The sequence below is a fragment of the Patella vulgata genome, chromosome 3, assembly GCF_932274485.2.
Source record: "Patella vulgata chromosome 3, xgPatVulg1.2, whole genome shotgun sequence".
NCBI classification, from domain to species: Eukaryota; Metazoa; Mollusca; class Gastropoda; family Patellidae; genus Patella; species Patella vulgata.
This window is the reverse complement of record NC_065881.2, coordinates 88,081,693-88,102,621: the sequence shown is the minus strand read 5'-3', so window position 1 is coordinate 88,102,621 and position 20,929 is coordinate 88,081,693. Positions and strand designations below refer to the sequence as shown.

Here is a 20,929-nt window from a genome sequence, read left to right as displayed (position 1 = left end):
TTGATCTAGAAACACAAGACTTTGCATATATAAAGAATCAACTACGAGTCTTTTTATTTCAAAAAATATCAACACACAAGTCGATAAAGTAAATTCGGCTTTTTTTTACCTTATCGGCGAGTGTTTTACTTTATCGACGAGTGTTGATATTTTTTAAAATCAAAAAAGACGAGTAGGAGATTTTATTTATCACCCAATCCTTTCTTACGCGCACAAATAAAAATAAATATAATTCTTTGCTATAGATTTCACTTTTAGTGATACATAATTCTTTTGACAGCAATTCCACCATTATAAATTAACATTACACCAGAATTAATGTTGGGGGGGGGGGGTATGGCCGAATGGTTATGTGCGCGCTGAGTTATAAGGCCTGTCATTGAGTCAACCGGCGTATGGTTTCGATTCCGCGGTTGAACGTGACAAGGAGTAGGGTCCAACCTCGTGGGTTTTCTACAGGTCCTCCGGTTTCCTCCCACTGCTAAAGACCCCTACGTGCAATCGAATTATTGAAATAAAATTGAACCATGTGTTAATCCCGAAATGACCTAGTTTGTGTCGAGTGGAGGTTACCCCTCTCCCTCTCTCTCTCTCTCTCTCCAAAATTAATGTAAAGGCGAAACCCGAACAACACACAATTATCATTTGGATTAATTCTGTTGGAATTTAGCGGCTATATCAATCAATGTATCATATAATAGATTACCGACTTTATGAATCCCACAGTTGAATTATAGAACAGTTTTAGCTTTATGAATTATAAGTGTCTATTATCAAATTACAGGTGATTATTACCACATATTTCATGCTATAGGTGAAGCTGGCAGTAATCACCATGAAACCTATACTATGTGGCTGGTATTGAAGAGGCGGAGAGAGAGAGAGAGAGAGAGAGAGAGGGGGTTAACGTCCACTAGATACAAACTAGGTCATTGCGGGACTAACACATGGTTCAATTTTATTTTAGTTTTAGCAGTGGGAGGAAATCCGAGAACCCGCCGAAAATCTACGGGGTTTGACAGGCGACTATTCTCATTGTCACATACAAGCAGGGATTCGAAACCATGCCACTTGATTCAATGACAGTCCTGAAACCACTAGGCCACCAACACCCAATAGAAGGTATGGCCCTGTCCAACCAATAGCGATCTGTTGAGATTGACCACCACCACCCTGGAGGCACAGGTGTAGACCAGGACGGGATTAGAAGGTATGACACTATCTAACTAATAGGGATCTGTTGGGTCTGATCCAACTGTTGGTCGAGAATTTCCTTGTCCCCTTGTCAGTGATGCAGGGTGGAGTACATGATCAGGAATGGTGTCTACTCGTTCATACGTCGGCTCCACGCTAGAAAACGTAACAAAGAACTGTTGAAATGGAATTGGTATTTTGGACGACAGAAGCTCTACGACTCACTGAACATTTCTCTGAAGACGCATAGAACGAATCATATCATAGTTGTTAGAAAACGTAATACAGAGCAGTTGAAATGGAATTGGTATTTGGATATTTACAGAAGTAGAGTGCGATGACAATAGTTCTAGGGCTCACTGAAGACGCAGAGGAAGAATCGTATTATAGTTGTTATATGATGCTGTAGATCATTGGTATTTTGGGCGACAGTAGCTCTAGGGCTCACTGGAAATTACTTTGAAGACCCAGAAAAAGAAATGCTTTGCTCCTAAACTGGGCTAATGAAGACGGGCATACGCCTTACAGTGTACTATGAGGGAAATTTTGCTCGGGCAGCGGCGCTACGGTCTACTCTTATATTCGAATTCCAACTGCCAAGGGATATTTTACGTGCACGCCAATTTGCACACGGGACCTCGGTTTTTCGTCTCATCCGAACGACTAGACAGCTGTCCATGTCAGGCCCTCCGTCCTGCATCACTGACAAGGGGAAACCACGCCGGAAAATCTTGATGAACTTTTTCGGCAAATGCAGGAATCGAACACCCGCCCCCCAGGCTAGCGAGCCAGCGTCTTACCCACTTAGCCACGTACCCCCCCCCCCCCCAGAAAAAGAATCATATCATAGTTGTTATATGAACATGGGACTGTAAGTGATAAGAAGCGAACTTAGATTGTTATTGGCATGGGGGTATTTGACCTGTTATATTATATAGCTACATGACCTACTATATACATATATATCATATGATGATATAAAACACAGCATGAAACACGCTTTCAGTTTGACCTGTAATAGACATGACATAATATCATAATTTACCTTCTATAATCTTTCCGACAAATTAATTCTGGGTTGAATAGCCTTTTATTGGATGGAACTTAGCGTCTGATATAATCTGGTTATAACACAGATCCTGCTTCGTTTCATTTTTTTTTTTTTTATAGTTCAAAATTTCGTTTTACTTGTCTTTACTACACTAGGATCTGGAAGAGTTGTTATATAACCCGTGTTCTCGTTGATGTGAGGGATTAGCCAATGAAACAGTCTGTTATTGCGAGTTTTTTGCGTGAGGAGCGTGGAACTGTGGGTAACCCACTACAAACATAAACGCTGATTGTTTAATCAAATATCTGACGTCATAGGTTAAAAGTCGCTCATATGACCTCTGACGCGACCTTCCACTACAACCGGTCAGATCTTCATGTAGTGTAGGCCAGCGAAAGTATAAAAAAACCGAAACGAAATATAGATCTGTATTGTAATCAGATTACGTATGATATAGCCTACCGTTATTATTCAGGTGCATAAACCGTTGCAGATATACGTATGCAACTTTGTAGATTTTTGTTTTAATTCATGCATCTATGTGTCTATATACAATCTGTTTCACAGAGGTTGGGTTGGAGGGTGGCTGAATGGTTAGGACGTGCGCGCTGTATCATACGGTCTGTCATTTGTCAACTGGCGTGGTTTCGATTCCCCGGTTGTACGTGACAAGGAGTAGGGTCGCCTGTCCAACCTCGTGGGTTTTCTCCGGGTCCTCCGGTTTCCTCCCACTGCTAAAGACCCCTACATCCAACCCAATTATTGAAATAAAATTGAACCATATGTTAATCCCGAAATGACCTAGTTTGTGTCGAGTGGACGTAATTAAAACCCATCTCTGCTTTATCAAGTGACGTCACCTCACGGGGGTGTCAATCATTGGCTTAATGGCGCGTGCATTGTTTGCATAAGCCGCTACTAGTCCAGGCAGAATGGTGCCTTTTACTCATATTACATACCCATTTTCACTAACTAGGAAATATATTTTACCTACATAGACTTGAAAAGCCTTTATTTATTGTTATAATGCTTAAAAAAATGTTCTAGAATTTAATTTGCAGGAGGAGAAAAGCTAATATTTGGAGCTCATTAAGACGCATCGATGTCATCCCTATCAGTGACTGTAGCGGACTAGTGAATATTCACTGATAGGGATGACATCAGTGTGAAGTCTCTAGTGTACCGACGGCGGTGGTTGTTTCTTATTAAACCGAACTATAGTCAGGTAGGTCTTGATTCCAATCCCTCTTCTTTACAAAAACAATCAAACCATGTCCTCGAGCGTCGGATGTTGAAAACCAAGTCAACACTAATGAATAATTTTTAAATATTGGCTCTAACTGATGTAAAGACCAATGAACACATTCTACCAAAATATGTAATATTATTCTTTTTTAAAATAAATGAAAAATACGTCATCAATTTTTGTGGAATGATAAATATCGCGGTGGTCGCCTGTATTACGAACTGTTGGGGAAGCCGATAATTAAAGGACCAATTTCATACACAGTCCCAACTGTCTTGAATAATGCCTAGGCCCCACTGGGCATTTTTTGCCTCCGTTATGTACTACCTAGACATAACGTTATATAACAGGCAGATATCCCTCCCCCCTGTCACTCCATGCAGCCGCTGTAAGACGATGGCTCGATAACCAAGAGGTATCGCGTTCGATCGAGAATTTGTGGCTTGGTTTCCCATTGTAAGGCATCCAGAATGGGATCACGTGGCTAAGTGGGTAAGACGCTGGCTCGCTAGCCTGGAGGTCGGGTGTTCGAGCCTTGCATTGGCCGAGAAAGTTCATCCAGATTTTCCGGCGTGGTTTCCCCTTGTCAGTGATGCAGGATGGAGGACCTGACAAGGACAGCTGTCTAGTCGTTCGGATGGGACGAAAAACCGAGGTCCCGTGTACACATTGGAGTGCACGTAAAAGATCCCTTGGCAGTTGGAATTCGATATAGGAGTAGGCCGTAGTGCCGCTGTCCTCATAGTACACTGTATGGCGTATGCTCGTCTTCATTAACCCAGTTCGGAGCAGAACAGTAGGACGTTAAACCCCACTTTATTTCCTTTTATTTCTAATCTCGGTGGAGCCGCGGCGCGTAAGACGTTAGCTCGATAACCAAGAGGTCCCGGGTTCGATCAGAATTTTGCGGTTTGGTTTCCCATTGTAAGTCATCCAGGATGAAGGGGTCTCTAGTCGTTCCGATGGGACAAAAAACACGAGGTCCCGTGAACACATTGGCGTGCACTTTAAAAACAAACCCTTGGAAGTTGAAACCTATACAATGTCATTTTACTGGCTGGTATTGAAGAGGCGGAGAGAGAGAGAGAGAGGGGGTTTAACGTCCACTCGACACAAACTAGGTCATTTCGGGACTAACATATGGTTCAATTTTATTTCAATAATTCGCTTGAACGTAGTGGTATTTTTAGCAGGACCCGGAGAAAACCCACGAGGTTGGAAAGGCGACCCTACTCCCTGTCCCGTACAACCGGGGAATCGACGAAACCACGCCAGTTGTCTCAATGACAGACCTTGTGATACAGGCCATCCACTCCCTCCCCACACCAACGATCGTGAATCTTGTTAAATCGTTAACTCCAATTACCTTATATTCGTTAGAGATTAAGTAGTTGATGACGTCCAGAACGGAGTAGTTTGGTTCACAGAAAGTTCATCTGATAACCACCTCAAGTTAGAGTAAAGTGATTATAGCTCATGGTGATAATGCACAGCAACAGGTCGTGATTAATAACAACTAACTCATTATATTACAGGTGGCTGTGGTGGCTCAGTGAGTAAGACGCTGGCTCGCTAACCTGGAGACCTTAGGGCAAGGATAGTGTGGTGCACGTATCATTATAATATAGGTATATTGCGATTAGCGAGAATGAGGGAATCTGAGGCGGATACGCTGGATAGGAGAGAGAATAAAGGCAAGCTGATCGACACGCTGGGTAGAAGGGGGAATGAGGACAAGTTGGGAATACGCTGGGTAGGAGAGTGAATATGAGGACAAGCTGAGGCTGGGTAGAGGGGAGAATGAAGGTAAGCTGAGGATACGCTGGGTAGAAGGGGGAATGAGGGCAAGCCAAGGATACGCTGGGTAGGAGGGAGAATGGAGGCAAGCTGAGGCTGGGGCCGCTGGGTAGACGGGAGAATGAGGGTAGGCTGGGGATACGCTGGGTAGGAGGGAGAATGAGGGCAAGCTGAGGCTGGGTAGACGGGAGAATGAGGGTAGGCTGGGGATACGCTGGGAAGGAGGGAGAATGAGGGCAAGCTGAGGCTGGGTAGACGGGAGAATGAGGGCAAACATTAGTTATATGGGTTGTTGTATGTTCTCCAGCAGAGTGGTCGTTGTTGGTGAGAGTTACATCTTAGTTAATCCTTGTCATTTCCGGTGCCGATAGTTACTATTGAGGATGTCTGATGCTGGGCAGTTACAATTCTCGGTGTTTTCCTGATTCAAGGCAGTTAGAACTATCGGTGATTTCTGATTCAGGGCCGTTATACCCCTCCCCTCCCACCCCTCTTGATGATTATCAATCGATATCTCAATACATTACAGTCGGGCTGAATGAAGGCAAATTGGTGAAACGTTGGGCAAGAGAATAGGGATCCTATTCGCGTTTATGGCGAATTGTGTGTTTGAAATTTGTGTTCTGTGATTAATTAATTTGTGATTTAATATCTGTGGACATCAAATAATAACATTCATTTGTGATTTAATATTTCATACATATACATCAGGACACCGAACATCATTTACATAAATGTTTTTATTTGATAGCTAGATAGATAACAACAGAACGCAAATTTCAAACGGATAATTCTCAATCTGTATGAGCAGCCACTCCTATTCAGCGACATCTCCTTGTAAGCGGTCACGATAAATTCCCCCCGTAGAAATTCTTTTGTTTCATCTCTTTATTCAACGGTCACTCCTCTAACGCGGCCAGCGGTCACTATTTTACTAATAAATTCAACAAAACATCGCCCATTCAACGGCCATTGTTGAATGATACCATTTTGTCGTTCTTTGTAACACCCCCGCTAATCCCGTGAGTAGTAGTTAATTAACTGGACCCCCACTGATCAGGTAAAAAGAAATGTAAAAATAACAATCAACCCGGGATTATCTGTTAATTAATTTTTTGTTTTATTAAACGACTAACCTGATCATTGTTTTCACGCGTAACGACACATTATTTGATGCTGATTGAATAAAATAAAAGTACCGAGTTTTGTCACGATCATCTAGTATCTCTCTTAGCGCCTCCTATAATATTAGATACAGAGTTACACCCCCTGTAAATAGGTGATAAAATTAGCGATGTTTGTTTGTTCATGTGCTTTTTTGATAAAATAAAATGAATTCATCGATTTTCTTCACAAAAATGGATAAATATTATCGAATGCATCACAGTAGTATCGAAGGTTGGTACAAAATGACAAGTTTACAGAAGTTATGTCCGAGATTTGAGTAAAGAATTTTCGTTCGGCGCAAGATTCAGCGACGGTCAAATTTACCGCTTCCAATGCATTCAAGCGTAATATTTAATTTATGTCAGCACAAAAAGCAACGAGATTTTATTAAGAGGCCACTCCCGTTAAGCGGTCAGTTGTGAAAATTCCCTTGGGTGGCTGCTTAATGTAGATTCTACTGTATATCACATCCGTCGGTTCGCCAGAAACGCGACGAATCTATATATGTCGTAACTTGCTGTCAATAAATGAATATTATACTAAACAATAAAATATGGTTTACTATTTTAGGTATCATTTATACAAATCCGATTAAAATACAGATCTATATTTCCTTTCGTTTTTTTATACACTTTCGATGGCCCCTACTACATGAAGATCTGGCCGGGTGTAGTGGAAGGTCGGGTCAGGGATCAAACGAGCGGTTTTTGGACCTATCACGTCAGACCTTTCATTAACCAATCAACGTTGATGTTTCTCGTCGTAACAGACTTTTTCATTGGCTAATCCCTCACATCATCCAGAACGCGGGTTATATAACAACTCTACCAGACCCTAGTGTAGTAAAGACAAGTAAAACGAAATTTTGAACTAAAAAAAACGAAACGAAATAGGACTTATGTTTTAATCAGATTGGATTTATATGTTCAAATGTTGGTGTTTTTCAAGGCTTATGTTATATTGTACAAACGTTTGTATTGATTAATATTTGCAGTACAACATGTTTTTAGGTTTAAACACTATTTTTGATAAAAGTACCAATTAAATAAGTATTAATTTATCGATCATTTACATTTTGATTCTCGTGAGTGGTTCTACAGCCCTGCCTAGAACACCAACAGAAGTCTTACATTTGGTTGGACACGAATTTGATGTGTTCACTTAATTTGATGTGTTCGTTTGTTTGTGATTTCTGCGTATTGTGTTTTGTCCGTAGATTTGTTTTGTGTAAATTATGTCCCCTTGCACTTACTATTATATTAATAGTATCCGCCCACCCCCTTTTCTCTTTTGCGAGGCGCTTTGTGTTGACTTTGTGTTGTAGAATAAAAAAAAACATGGTCAGAGTGTACAGAATATTCATGATTTTGCGACGGAAGGATAACAGAGTTTGGAGGTTGGTTACTTTACACTGTAGGGCGGAAGGTTGCATGTTTTTTAGTATGCTACTTTCAGTTTGTGTATCTCAAGATTCCTCACGAACCCCATACTGCGATAGTTTAAAGGAGAAAGAGAGAAATAGGGTTTTACATCCACTCGACACAAACTAGGTCATTTCGGGAGTAACATATGGTTTCAATAATTCGTTTGTGCGTAGGGGTCTTTAGCAGTGACAGGAAACCGGAGGACTCGGAGAAAACCCACGAGGTTGAAAGTTTAAAGGACTTGGTTTCTACCAATTACAAACATTCGAAATAAGTTGTTTGTTTCGTAAAACAATTCAACGTGAAAATCCACCTGGATTCTGCAGATACTAAAAAATCAGTCAAACTAGTAAACTCTTCGGTTTGTTTACCACTTGAATTCGGATACATGATCCAGGTGTTGTACCTTCTGGAATCCAATTCCCAACTATCACGTCTCTTAATGAAATGGAGTTTGACGTCATATTTATCTACCTGCCTAATAAAGACGGGTATATACCTTCCAGTGTACCAGACGACTGCCAATTCCAGATATTATGGGATCTTTTTGACCTACACTAATGATTAAACGATTTCCTCGACACGCCATCCGTCCGGAACCACTGGCTAGAGGGAAGTCAGAATTAGACATCCCGATGATATGTCTCGCGTACCACCTGACCAAAAAGTCAGTTTATTCTGAATCGGAGTCGTTACCATATAGCAGACAGAAATGCACTTTATTTGAACAATTACTTACAATTGCCTGGGGGCCATTTGCATTCTTTCTCGTTAAGGTGACTTAAATAAAAAATAAATAAATAAAAAACCTCAATGGCAAGAGTGTCAACATAATGACATTTCGCTTGTAAAAATAGTCGCTCGTTTCAAAATAATTCTCGCTAATAGTCTTGTAAATAGTTTTTTGTTCTATAAAGAAGACAACTGGGTAGTTATTAGCATTCCGATAAAGTATTTATTTGTGTATTTGTAAGTGTTATTGATGTAGACGCTCTTAAAGGGTCAGTCCCGAATATATATTGGAGAATAAAACTGCTTAAGCCCTTAAAATCCTTTACATTAGGACCGTGCAACTAACTCAATATACGTGATACGTTTTCAAACAAAATAAACCCCGTAAGTGTTCATCTGGAAATGAAGACCGGTGTCCCAAGCTGTATTATACGGTCTTTTATTTTATGAAAGTAACGTGTAGGTGAAATTATCTTTCGTTACAGGTACAACACGTGGGTCATGCACTGTATAGACTTATAAAGAAACGGCTATAGATTATCAGGTCACCCAACGAAAAAAATAATCGAAATCTTAAAAGGGTTATGTGACCATATAAGCGTTTTTGACGTTCACGTCCAAACGACTGAATATTTTGAGCTGCAATTTTGAGACAACGTAAATACGCCATTCCTCTATATTTGGGCGCTTAAATTGCATACATACACGGACTTTTATTTTGTGAAAATCGGGATAGTCCCTTTAATTGACTTTTATTGTGTTAAAATCGGGATTGTCCCTTTAATAGATCCTAGTTTATAAGGTTTTAAAGTGGCATTATGGTGATAAAAAGCTGCCCGTTCACTTGCTATCCTAGATCAGACATAGATAATGAAAAAAGAATATATTAAAAATTACTGTCAAATTATCGTTTGTGAGCGAACCGGCTTTGAAAGCTTCGCAATATAGTCGCGATTGCCATGTTACATTGTTACGATAAAACCAAAAGTTTCGATTATAACTTTTTTAAATTAAAATATAAAATGAGAGGGAGGGAGAGATGGGGGTCAACATTCCGGGACTAACATATGGTTTAATATTATTTCAATAGTTCGCTTGCGCGTAGGGATCTTTAGCAGTGGGAGAAAAACCGGAGGACCCGGGGGAAACCCACGAGGTTGGACAGGCGACCCTACTCCTTGTCCTTGTCACGTAAACCGGGAAGAATCGAAACCACGCCACGTGACGCCAGATGACTCAATAACAGACCTTATGATACAGCGCGCACGTGGTAACCCTTCGACCCCCCCCCCCCCCCCCTGTGCCCAATATAAAATCGCAACAACCCGATTATCTAGGAAGTTGATTTTGTACAGGTCATGTAAATAAATATCTTGATTAATAAGTGAAACCCCTACAAAAGCCAAGATTTTTACTCCTACATACTGCATCTTTAAGAAATACGTGTCGTTTTTAAGAGTTTTTAATCCTGTAAAACGCGTGAAGATGATAAATTCAACCTTTCATTGCCTAAGTAGAACACAACTCCTGACAAACTTAATGTCAGATATGGAATTTAATATAAATACAATTTTATAATGTCACATGGGAAAATAATAGGAAAATTAGTAGGATTTTTGTTTAAATTTCGATAAATATTTTCAATAGCTAACAGCGATCCTTTAAAAAAACAAAACAGTGATTTGGTCAAGAAAATAAAATTATCTTTTCAAATAAAATTAAACCATATTCTTCTCTAGATGTTACAGTTTGGCTAAGAGGGCAAGACGCTGGCTCGCTAGCCTGGAGGTCACGTGTTCGATCCCTGCATCGGCGGAGAAAGTCCATCGGGATTTTCCGACGTGGTTTCCCCTTGTCAGTGGTGCAGAACGGAGGGCCTGACAAGGACAGCTGTCTAGTCCTTCGGATGGAACGAAAACCCGAGACCCCGTGTACATATTGGCGTTCACGTTAAAAATCCCTTGACAGTTGGAATTCGATATAAGAGTAGGCCATAGTGCCACTGCCCGGGCACAAATTCCCAGATAGCACATTGTGTGGCGTATGCCCGTCTTCATTAGCCCAGTAGGAACAGCACACTAGGACGTTGAACCCCATTACATTTCATTTCATTTATAGTTAGTGTAATACCTATGAAACCTCATTGATCAAATCCAATTCATTCATTGATCCCCCCCGCCCTCCCCTCCAACCTAAGTGCAATTATCAGTGTTATCGTAAATTTGCTCGGGTTCATGGCCATCACGAAGTAGAGAACGATAATAGCCTGTAAATGACTTGAATCTTTTTCTGAGGCATATTAACAGCTTTCTGCTTTAGATTGATGGTTTTAGATTTCCGTCGTTCATATTCACGGTCGGATTTTATGGTCGCAAAAGGTCTTATTGTCTTTTCTGCTTAATGCAAACGAAATCCTAAAGAGACATTAGTGGTTTGAAGACTTTCTTTGGTTGTTGGACAAAACAAAAATGAATGAAACGATCTTTCTTGTTTGTATCAATGGGGATAATGAAGACACACAAAACCAGACCGTGAACACTCGACGAACTTTGTCGGCCATCACAGGGATAGAACCCTGGACTTCATGGTGAGTGAGTCGGCACTTCAATCTGATTCAAGTACAGATCTATATTTCATTTCGGTTTTTTTTTTTTGATACTTTCCATGGCCTTACACTCCATGAAGATCTGACCAGTTGTGTTGAGGGCTCGAGTCAGAGGTCATACGAGCGTATTTTGACCCTATGACGTCAGACATTTGATTAACCAATCACGCCAAAACCTCGCCGTAACATACCCTTTTATTGGCTAATAGCTTACATCATCCAGAACAGGTCAATAATAATAACTCTTCCAGATCCTAGTGTAGTAAGACACGTAAAACGAAATTTTGAACTATAAAAACGAAACGAAATAGGATCTGTCGGAACCTGAATCCCGTACACAACGTGATAATACCCTGGTTAGCACGTGCGCGCTGTATCATAAGGCCTGTCATTGAGTCAACTAGCGTGGTTTCGAATCCCCGGTTGTACGTGACAAGGAGTAGGGTCGCCTGTCCAACCTCGTGGGGTTTCTCCGGGTCGGTCTACTGCTAAAGACCCCTACGCGCATGCGAATTATTGAAATAAAATTAATAATCATATGTTAGTCCCGAAATAACCTAGTTTGTGTCGGATGGACGTTAAACCCCATCTCTCTCCCTCTCTCTCCCTCTCTGATAATACCCCTTTATTCTTGTATTTAATGTGATCACAATCACGTGACCTCTATTTCATCAGTAGCTACGAGCAACATACTAAAACATAAAAAGCTTAATGTGATATCCATTCTTAGTTACAGTAAGTTAGCAAGTTCTGAATAGGTTTTAAAATGAACATTAACACTGACATATTCATATCGGTCTATGAATGTGTAGCCTACGGGCAAGGGGTGTTTAAAGGTTATTAGTAAAAGGCCGAGAATTTCATGATTTTATTTATAATAATAATATTTATGAATGTGTAGCCTACAGGCACGGGGTGTTCAAAAGATATTGGTGAAAAACCGACAATTCATGATTTTATGTCTAAAAACACTATTTGGCTACATATCACCATGTTATTTCTCGTCTCTTAGACTGGCTCTAACGTTTTTCCAAATGTCCGTTGGGTAGAATGGTTCCTACCACAGATGGGGAACATGTGACAGCCTCTTGCCCAAAAGCACGTATGAGGTACATTCATCATTAAAAACTTGAGATACACAAGCTGGAAGTAGAGACAAATAAACATGCAATTTTCCTCCCTACATTTCAACCTTAAAATCGTTAATATTCACCAAAACCTGTCAGAAAATGTATATACAAACAGTTTTTTTCAATTTCTACACCAAAAAGTCAACAAAAATCGCCATGCAAAAGGGGAAAAGAGAAAGGGGGAGAAAGACTAAAAATAGCTTCGGCATAATTAGTGAGCTGTGTCCATTTAACGTGACGAAAATTCGTTTCTGACAATAAACATGACACTGTGAATCTTATGGGCATGTATTACGTAACCCTGACATGGGTTTTATGTCTGGGGGTCACGGTGGCTAAGTGGGTAAGACGCTGGCTCGCTAGCCTGGAGGTCGGAGGTTCGATCCCTGCATTAGCCGAGAAAGTTCATCCAGATTTTCCGACTAGGTTTCCCCTTGTCAGTGATGCAGAAAGGAGGTTCTGACAAGGACAGCTGTCTAATCCTTCGGATTGGACGAAAAATCGAGGTCCCGTGTACACATTGACGTGCACGTAAAAGATCCCTTGACTGTTGGAATTCGATATAAGAGTAGGCCGTAGCGTCCCTCATAGCATACTGTATGGCGTATGCCGTATTAGCCCAGTTCGGAGCAGAACAGTAGGACGTTAAACCCCATTTCATTTTGGTTTTATGTCTGAATTGAAATCCCCGTCGCCGATGCCGAGCTATTTGACAAATAAAGAGAAAACATACACACACAGGCAATTTGCGGTTTGTAAATAAACATCCTGTTGTCTTCCTGAAAGGGAGGCCCGGGTTTGATGTTGGTGTTGGCCGAGGAGACGTTCCTTGGGATTTTCCAGAGTGGTTTCCTATTGTCAGTGGCGGGCAACGGCGTATAGTAATTTTGAAGGGACGGAAACCCATAGTCCTGGGTGCAGGTAGGCCTCCTATGACAAATAGGCGGATACAACCCCGTCAATTGTTTTCAGGCATGGGGTTTAACGTCCAATCAACACAAACTATGGTTCAATTTTATTTGAATAAATCGCTAGCGCGTAGGTGTCTTTAGCAATGGGAGGAAACCGGAGGACCCGGAGAAAACCCACGAGGTTAGACATTCGGCCCTACTCCTTGTCACGTACAATCGGGGGATTGAAACCAGGCCATTTGACTCAATGACGGACCCCATGATCCATTTGGTTGGTAACGAAGACGTATACTCTTGGTCCATGTATGTAATAATTGGGAATCGGATTTGGATACTGACCCGGTTGATATAATATCAAAATGATTAGAAATAAATACTCTTCTGGCCGACATTTTTACCGATATAAACTTTCCTCAACAAATTAAATTCTAAAACAATTGTTTAAATTATTAAAAAAAAAAGATGTTGGAAGCAAATCTGGATAAAAATATTTCCTATTTGCTGTGAATGGACACATGTATAGTAAGCAGTGACGTACAATGCGCCAATTCTGCCCGGACCAGCTTGTAATACTACTCCCGATGTGAACAAAGCAACGTGTTACGGACTAATGACGTCATATGATGTGACGTCACACGTAGAACTTTACTGGGGCGTGACCTTAAAGGTCAGTCGTCACATTAGCCTACCACGCTTTGAAACAGTCGGATGTATTCATGTGGAATTTAATCTAGTTATTTTATCATTAAATGTGAGATCTATCCCGCCATTATGAATCCCTTCAGGCAAATTATCAGACTGTGTATCAGTTGATCAGAATGAGTCATAAGATTATTGTCGTTAATATCCATGATACAAAAAACACAGAACCCGAGGCAATATTTTCATTCAAGCGCTCTTAAAAGATAAATGCTGTTTACGGAGTGAGAGAGAGAGAGAGAGAGAGAGAGAGAGCAACCCAAAGAAAACCCACGAGGTTGGACAGGCGATTAGATCCCGCCCCCCCCCCACCCCATGCCTCCTCCCAAAAAAAAAGATTATTTTTAAAGACAGCTAATTCATAATGTTAAAATAAAAGCACGTAATATAGTGGATCAACCACGCTCATGACGATTACAATGATAAGCTGCCAGAGAAAGAAATATGCATACCCTCATGCACGCAGGTTATTCATTTTTAGGTAATAATGAAACCAGGTAACAAGCCTTGAGGTATCCATGCATCACAAACAACAATAATAATTTAAAAACAAACAACAAAAGCAGATTAATATTGGAATATTTTACTGATGTAGGTGCATTAGGAATCATTCGGTATAATCATGTATATTTATTTCTTCTCTTGTATTCTTTATCGATTTATTTTTACACATTTGTGGAAAGAGAGATAGAGAAATAGGGTTTAACGTCCACTCGACACAAACTAGGTCATTTCGGGATTAACATATGGTTTAAATTATTTCAATAATTCCCTTGCAGTGGTCTTTAGCAGTGGAAGGAAACGGGAGGACCTGGAGAAAACCCATGAGGTTGGACAGGCGAACCTACTCCTTGTCACGTACAACGAGGAAATCGAAACCACGCCAGTTGACTCAATGACATACCTTATGACACAACGCGCACGTTTCAACTGAGGTAATATGTAAATATGTGGGTGGTAATGTGGTTTTACATTAATATTCTAATTTTTAAATTCATCAAGTGGATCGATTCAACAGAGGAGATATTTTCAAATTGAACTTGAACGTAGTGAATGATTGTCCACAGTGCCTAAACAGACAATTATAAAATTAAATGGGAACTATGATTAGCCTTTTTTTTTTGTTAAACAATATTTTTATTTTGGAAATTGCGAAACAGGGATTGGGAAACAGGTTTAGCCTATATAAAACCCATCTCCCTAAAACCTCTTAGCGTACATGAACAGGAATCTGAACCTCATCTTCGTTGTGAGAGGTGGGATGTGTATTGCCAATATACGTTGGATATTTATCGCCTGGGTAGATGATATAATCATCGCTTGGATCATGGGGATAATCACTGTTTGTGTACGGAGGTGATTCACCAGGATATTTACTGATGGTGTTCAAGGTGGATTGACCGTCTGGGTATTTATTGTCAGTATACCGTCTTTCGATCGGGTACTCGCCTGGGTATCCATATCTTGGATCTTCGTTTTGACGTCTTGCGACCGGGTATTCTTCTGGGTATTTGTAACTTGGGTATTCTTCTGGGTATCTGTAACTTGGGTATTCTTCTGGATATCTGTAACTTGGGTATTCTTCTGGATATATGTAACTTGGGTATTCTTCTGGGTATGTATCACCTGGATACCTGCCACGGTATCTATCATCGGCATACAGGGGATAGTCATTGTAGTATCTCCTATCCTCATAGCCATTAGCACCATCGTGTGTCCTACGATTAATGAATATAGTTGTATTGATTAAAAACGCTTATATGGATATACTACTTCTGAATTTATTAATATGCTACGTTTCGATACACATACAGATATCGTTATCAAGCAAATAATGATATTTAACACTCGTCTTATAAGGAGTAGTTGGTTAACATATTGTAACACCTGCCGATGACTCGGCGCTGCACGGATTGAAAGTAGTAAAACTCCGAATCTGGACGTGGTAGGCCAACCCCACCAGGCATATGTTACTCCCCGGTCCAGGCTACCCCTAAATGCCAAATTTCAGCCTCGGAACAGTCCTAGCGTAGCCAGCAACCCTGAACATATATGTACAAATAATTGTATAGATTAGAAACGAGAGAGGAATGGGGTTTAACGTCCACTCGACACAAACTAGGTCAATTTTATTTTATTAATTCGCTTGCGCGTTGGGGTCTTTAGCAGTGGAAGGAAACAGGAGGACACGGAGAAAACCCACGAGGTTGGACAGGCGACCCTACTTCTTGTCACGTACAACCGGGGAATCGAAACCACGCTAGTTGACTCAGTGACAGACCTTATGATGCATGTGATATAAGTGATATAAAACGTGGATTGTGTCAGATAAAGTAGAATTTACATGATTCAAAAGATGTAAGCATAATCGGCTATATTTTTGGAATGTGCAACCCCATTGTTCTGCATCTTGTCACGTAAATTCGTTAGATCAAAGTTTGTGGTGCAACAGCCTGAATTATTAGCGGATGGAATCTAACGTGTGCACTTTACAGCACAAGGCTTGTCGTGGGTGGGTTTATTTCTGATTTACAGATTTGTACGTCCATGTCCACAGAGTTCACTACTGATAAAGGGTCCTACGTGCACGTGCATTAGTGAAATAAACATGTTAATTCTACAATTATTTAGTTTTTGTTCAATGGACGTCAAACCCCACTCGCCATACAACCTGAGAAAAGAATAATTAAAATATATCGTATCTTACTTGAAATCTTTGATGAGATTGGATAAGGCATCAATACGGTCATCGAAACGATCGAACCTCTCAATAATCCGAAGCAAGACCTGTGTAATTGCTATTCCATTTGTACCCCTGACTGCTGGTTTGCTATAGTCGCGGTAATGATCCGTAGTTCCGACGGGATAGTTTTGACTGTCATAAGGATCTTCTGTTCCAAATGGATATCTGTTAGTGTCATAACGAGCATCAGATTCAGATGGGTTCCTTTGACTGCCATAATGCTCATCAGTTTCCATGATATACCTTTGACGGTCATAAGGGTCGCCAGTTCCAGATGGTTTGCTTTGAGGGTCATAAGGATCACCAGATCGAATTGGATATTTGTGACTGTCATAATGCTCATCAGTTTCCGTGATATACTTTTGACGGTCATAAGGGTCGCCAGTACCAGATGGTTTGCTTTCAGTGTCATAAGGGTCACCAGCTCGAGTTGGATATTTTTGACTGTCATAAGGAAAATCAACCCCCGTTGGTTTGCCTTTAGTGGCATACGAATCACCAGGTCCCGTTGGTTTACTTTTAGTGGCATACGAATCACCAGCTCCCGTTGGTTTACTTTTAGCGGCATATGAATCACCAGTACCAGTTGGTTTGCCTCTAGCGGCATACGAATCACCAGTACCAGATGGTTTACTTTTAGTGGCGTAATCACCAGTACCAGTTGGTTTACTTTTAGCGGCATACGAATCACCAGCTCCCGTTGGTTTACTTTTAGCGGCATATGAATCACCAGTACCAGTTGGTTTGCCTTTAGCGGCATACGAATCACCAGTACCAGATGGTTTACTTTTAGTGGCGTAATCACCAGTACCAGTTGGTTTACTTTTAGCGGCATACGAATTACCAGTACCAGATGGTTTGCTTTTAGTGGCATAATTACCAGTATCAGTTGGTTTGCTTTTAGTGGCATAATTACCAGTTCCAGTTCGTTTGCTTTTAGTGGCATAATTACCAGTACCAGTTGGTTTGCTTTCAGCGGCATACGAATGACCAGTATCAGTTGGTTTACTTTTAGCGACATACGAATCACCAGTACCGGTTGGTTTGCCTTTGTTGTCATAAGGATCGGAAGTTCCAGTTGGTTTAATAACATTTCCGTAACTGTCCCGTACAGTTGGTTTTCTACCCTTGCTATACGAATCAAATGACGCCGGCATACATTCTATGAAAATAAAACACAAATTTAAACCATTTAAAATACAACTACATTCCCATCATCTGTAATCGCCAGATAACGGAAAGAATAACAGCAGTGTGAATGGTTTTAAATACAACTACATTCCCATCATCTGTAATCGCCAGATAACGGAAAGAATAACAGCTTCCAGTAAAGGCAGCAGTGTGAATGGTTGAACCCAACCAATTTAACGTTTTATTTTTCTTCACTGGCCTGGTGAATTGCGACGGTAATGTGATCCCGTTAGCGTCGTTTGTACGTGCTTCTCATCCAATTTCAATGGTTATTTTACGTACAAGCATCTTGTATACCGAGTATCGTTTTATTGTTAAATCCGAACGACTAAATGACGTTGCTATCAGGAGCCCCCCCCCCCCTTTTGCAGCACTAGTCACAATAAAGCACGTTCAAAAATCATGACGAACTTTCACGATCAATATCGGAGTCGACCCGGGTCATTCTGAATATGTTGGGGAACTTTTGATTGTGGCGGTATAAAAACCCTGGATCGATGGTTTGATGGACTGTAACTACATATTGATAATCGAAACTAGCCCGGTAAAAATATATGAACCAAGACTAAACTTTAACCGTAAGAGAAACTGATAAGGGGGGTAATTCGTAGTCTCTGATATCAGGTCTCACAAACTAGTAAATGTCCGACAGGATAAAGCTCCAGTCCCTTGCCAGCCGCCGCGTCCAACAAAGTACAAGTAAGCATAGACAATGAATTCCCCCGACTAAGATAAGATGACGAATGTAAAACCAATAGACATTCATATAATATAACATAGCTTCAAAATGCTAAAGGATCTAAATCGCTAATATTTGGGACCTTGAAAGTGACTCAAATGGGTCGCAACGCATTTAATAATGTAATATGAATGTATATAAACTGATTTACATTTAATCGTTTCCATTTTTTCTTTATTTTCAAATCAGTTATGTTCGGCGAAATACGCCAGAAGTTTAATCGAATGGCAATCTCTAGCGTCTGGTTATTCAGTCTACACAGCTATTATTTAATGCACATGCTCCCCGGATAAGAATATGGGGTCACCGTTTGACATATGTCTAGCCTCGTTCTTCGAGTCCCTTGTTACAAATGGCGCTGAAACGCATTATGTTACACGATTCGTGTACCAATCATAAAATATTTATTTTGTCTTAAATATTAGATATGAGAATCCCATCTTTTCCCGGCAAGATCACAACATCAATGTTGATTTAAACTGACAAATAATTCCTGTTTTCAATGTCGAAGACTTGGGCTGATATTAATTGTAGTTTTACAAACTGCAGCCATTATTATTTGGCAACTAAATAATAGATTAGAATATTTCCATGAAAAAACTAAATATAGTTGTTTGACCTACCTGCTGCCCAGACAAGGCATGCTAGATAAATAAACTTGTTCATCTTTGTTTGAATCTGAAAATAAGCAACACAATCGTAAAACTTCGGTCATTTGAGACAAAGATATCCAAAGAAAAGCTGTAAAATAGGAAACCCGTCCAGAGTTAATCTCCAAAATGGACAACTCTGAAAGATTCATATTTCCAAGGAACAGGTTGACACCTGTATGATGCATATGCATAGAATGTATATTACGCAACGTGGCAGAGCCAACCCGTGATAAATTTCGACCTACTCACTAAAACTGACAACACATTCATCAGGAACAGTTGAACACCAACCTCGTGCTTGTACTGGTGAAGTGCATTAAAGGTCGAATGGGCGGGACAGGTCAATGGTGACATTTGACCTACTCAGAATGTGATCGGTCCCCACATTTGACAACTCAGGATTCCACGGATCAGGCTGATATCTATGTTCTGGGGGACTCGATCACATATCTACTAATTCCAGGCTTGAAACTTTATCTACTAAAGATGTTAATTAAATCTTATTCAGGTCCTGGATTAAAGAAGTTGCCTTTAGTCGTTGATTTTATCATTCGGTATTGTTGTATAGTTTCACTGAGATCAATAAAGTCATTTAAAAAGAGAATATATTTGAGATGAATGTGAACTGTCCGCCAAATTCTTAACAAATGATACCTAATACCTTAGCACCACGTCTGCCAATTATCGGATGACGTCCATCTTGTATCTAATCTTTCAGATTTCGGCTATGCAAAAACAGAGAGAGGGGAGAGAGAGGGAGAGAGGGGGGGGGGGGGTAAATACGTCCACTCGAATCAAACTAGGTCATTTCGGGAATAACACATGGTTCAATTTTATTTAATTAATTCTCTTGCACGTAGGGGTCTTTAGCAGTGGGAGGAAACCGGATTACCTGTAGAAAACCCACGAGGTTGGACCCTACTCCTTTCAGATTTCGGCTATGCAAAAACAGAGAGAGAGAGAGGGAGAGAGATGGGGGTAATTACGTCCACTCGAATCAAACTAGGTCATTTCGGGAATAACACATGGTTCAATTTTATTTAATTAATTCTCTTGCACGTAGGGGCTCTTTAGCAGTGGGAGGAAACGTAAGGACCTGGAGAAAACCCACGACAATAGACAGGCGACCCTACTCCTTGTAACGTACAACCGGGGAATCAAAACCACCTCAGTTGACTCAATGACAGACCGCGTGATAAAGGGCGCATGTGCTAACCAGTCAGTCAGCCAACCCCCACCATCCAGAGAAGGGTCTGTTATTCTATTTGTTATACGAACGTGTTTGTTTTCCATAATTTATCTGACGGAAGTGGTGCATACGAAAAATGAAAAACTGCGACAAACCGCAGCATCTGAAAGAAAAGGTGGTGTTATTTTGTCGGGAACGTTAACATCAACTTGCTAGGTTGTTTAAATGGTAAAAACCCTCACTGGTAAGGTGATACCGTTGACTAATGAAGCTAGGCCTTTTAGTAATGACAATTTTTGTCATTAAATCATATAGGTGTTCAGTATTCTAAACTAATGTTTAGTTTGTATAGAAAGTGGTTACAAATTATACAGTTGCCATTAATTAGCAGTTGTTTAACTAGCTGTAAAAGATGTCACTACTGATGTAAAAGCATGACTATTTATAAAAGCCATCAC

General features: G+C 40.5%; 1 protein-coding gene across 1 annotated transcript; it reads right to left on the bottom strand.

Moving 5' to 3' along the window:
• Positions 1-14,555: 14,555 nt before the first annotated feature.
• Positions 14,556-19,307, bottom strand: LOC126814271 (uncharacterized). Its single transcript, XM_050539333.2, has 3 exons — positions 19,253-19,307; positions 16,664-17,861; positions 14,556-15,674 (listed from the first exon to the last, which is right to left on the bottom strand). Exons 1-3 carry the CDS (start codon positions 19,293-19,295, stop codon positions 15,167-15,169), a joined length of 1,749 nt encoding a protein of 582 aa, XP_050395290.1. The 5' UTR covers positions 19,296-19,307; the 3' UTR covers positions 14,556-15,166.
• Positions 19,308-20,929: the final 1,622 nt, after the last annotated feature.

Coding starts and splice junctions, on each gene's coding strand:
- LOC126814271 (XM_050539333.2), bottom strand. CDS start 19,295: ATGAACAAGTTTATTTATCTAGCATGCCTTGTCTGGGCAGCAG. Junction 17,862..19,252: donor ATGCCTTGTCTGGGCAGCAG/GTAGGTCAAACA, acceptor TTATTTTCATAG/AATGTATGCCGGCGTCATTT. Junction 15,675..16,663: donor AATCTCATCAAAGATTTCAA/GTAAGATACGAT, acceptor CATTAATCGTAG/GACACACGATGGTGCTAATG.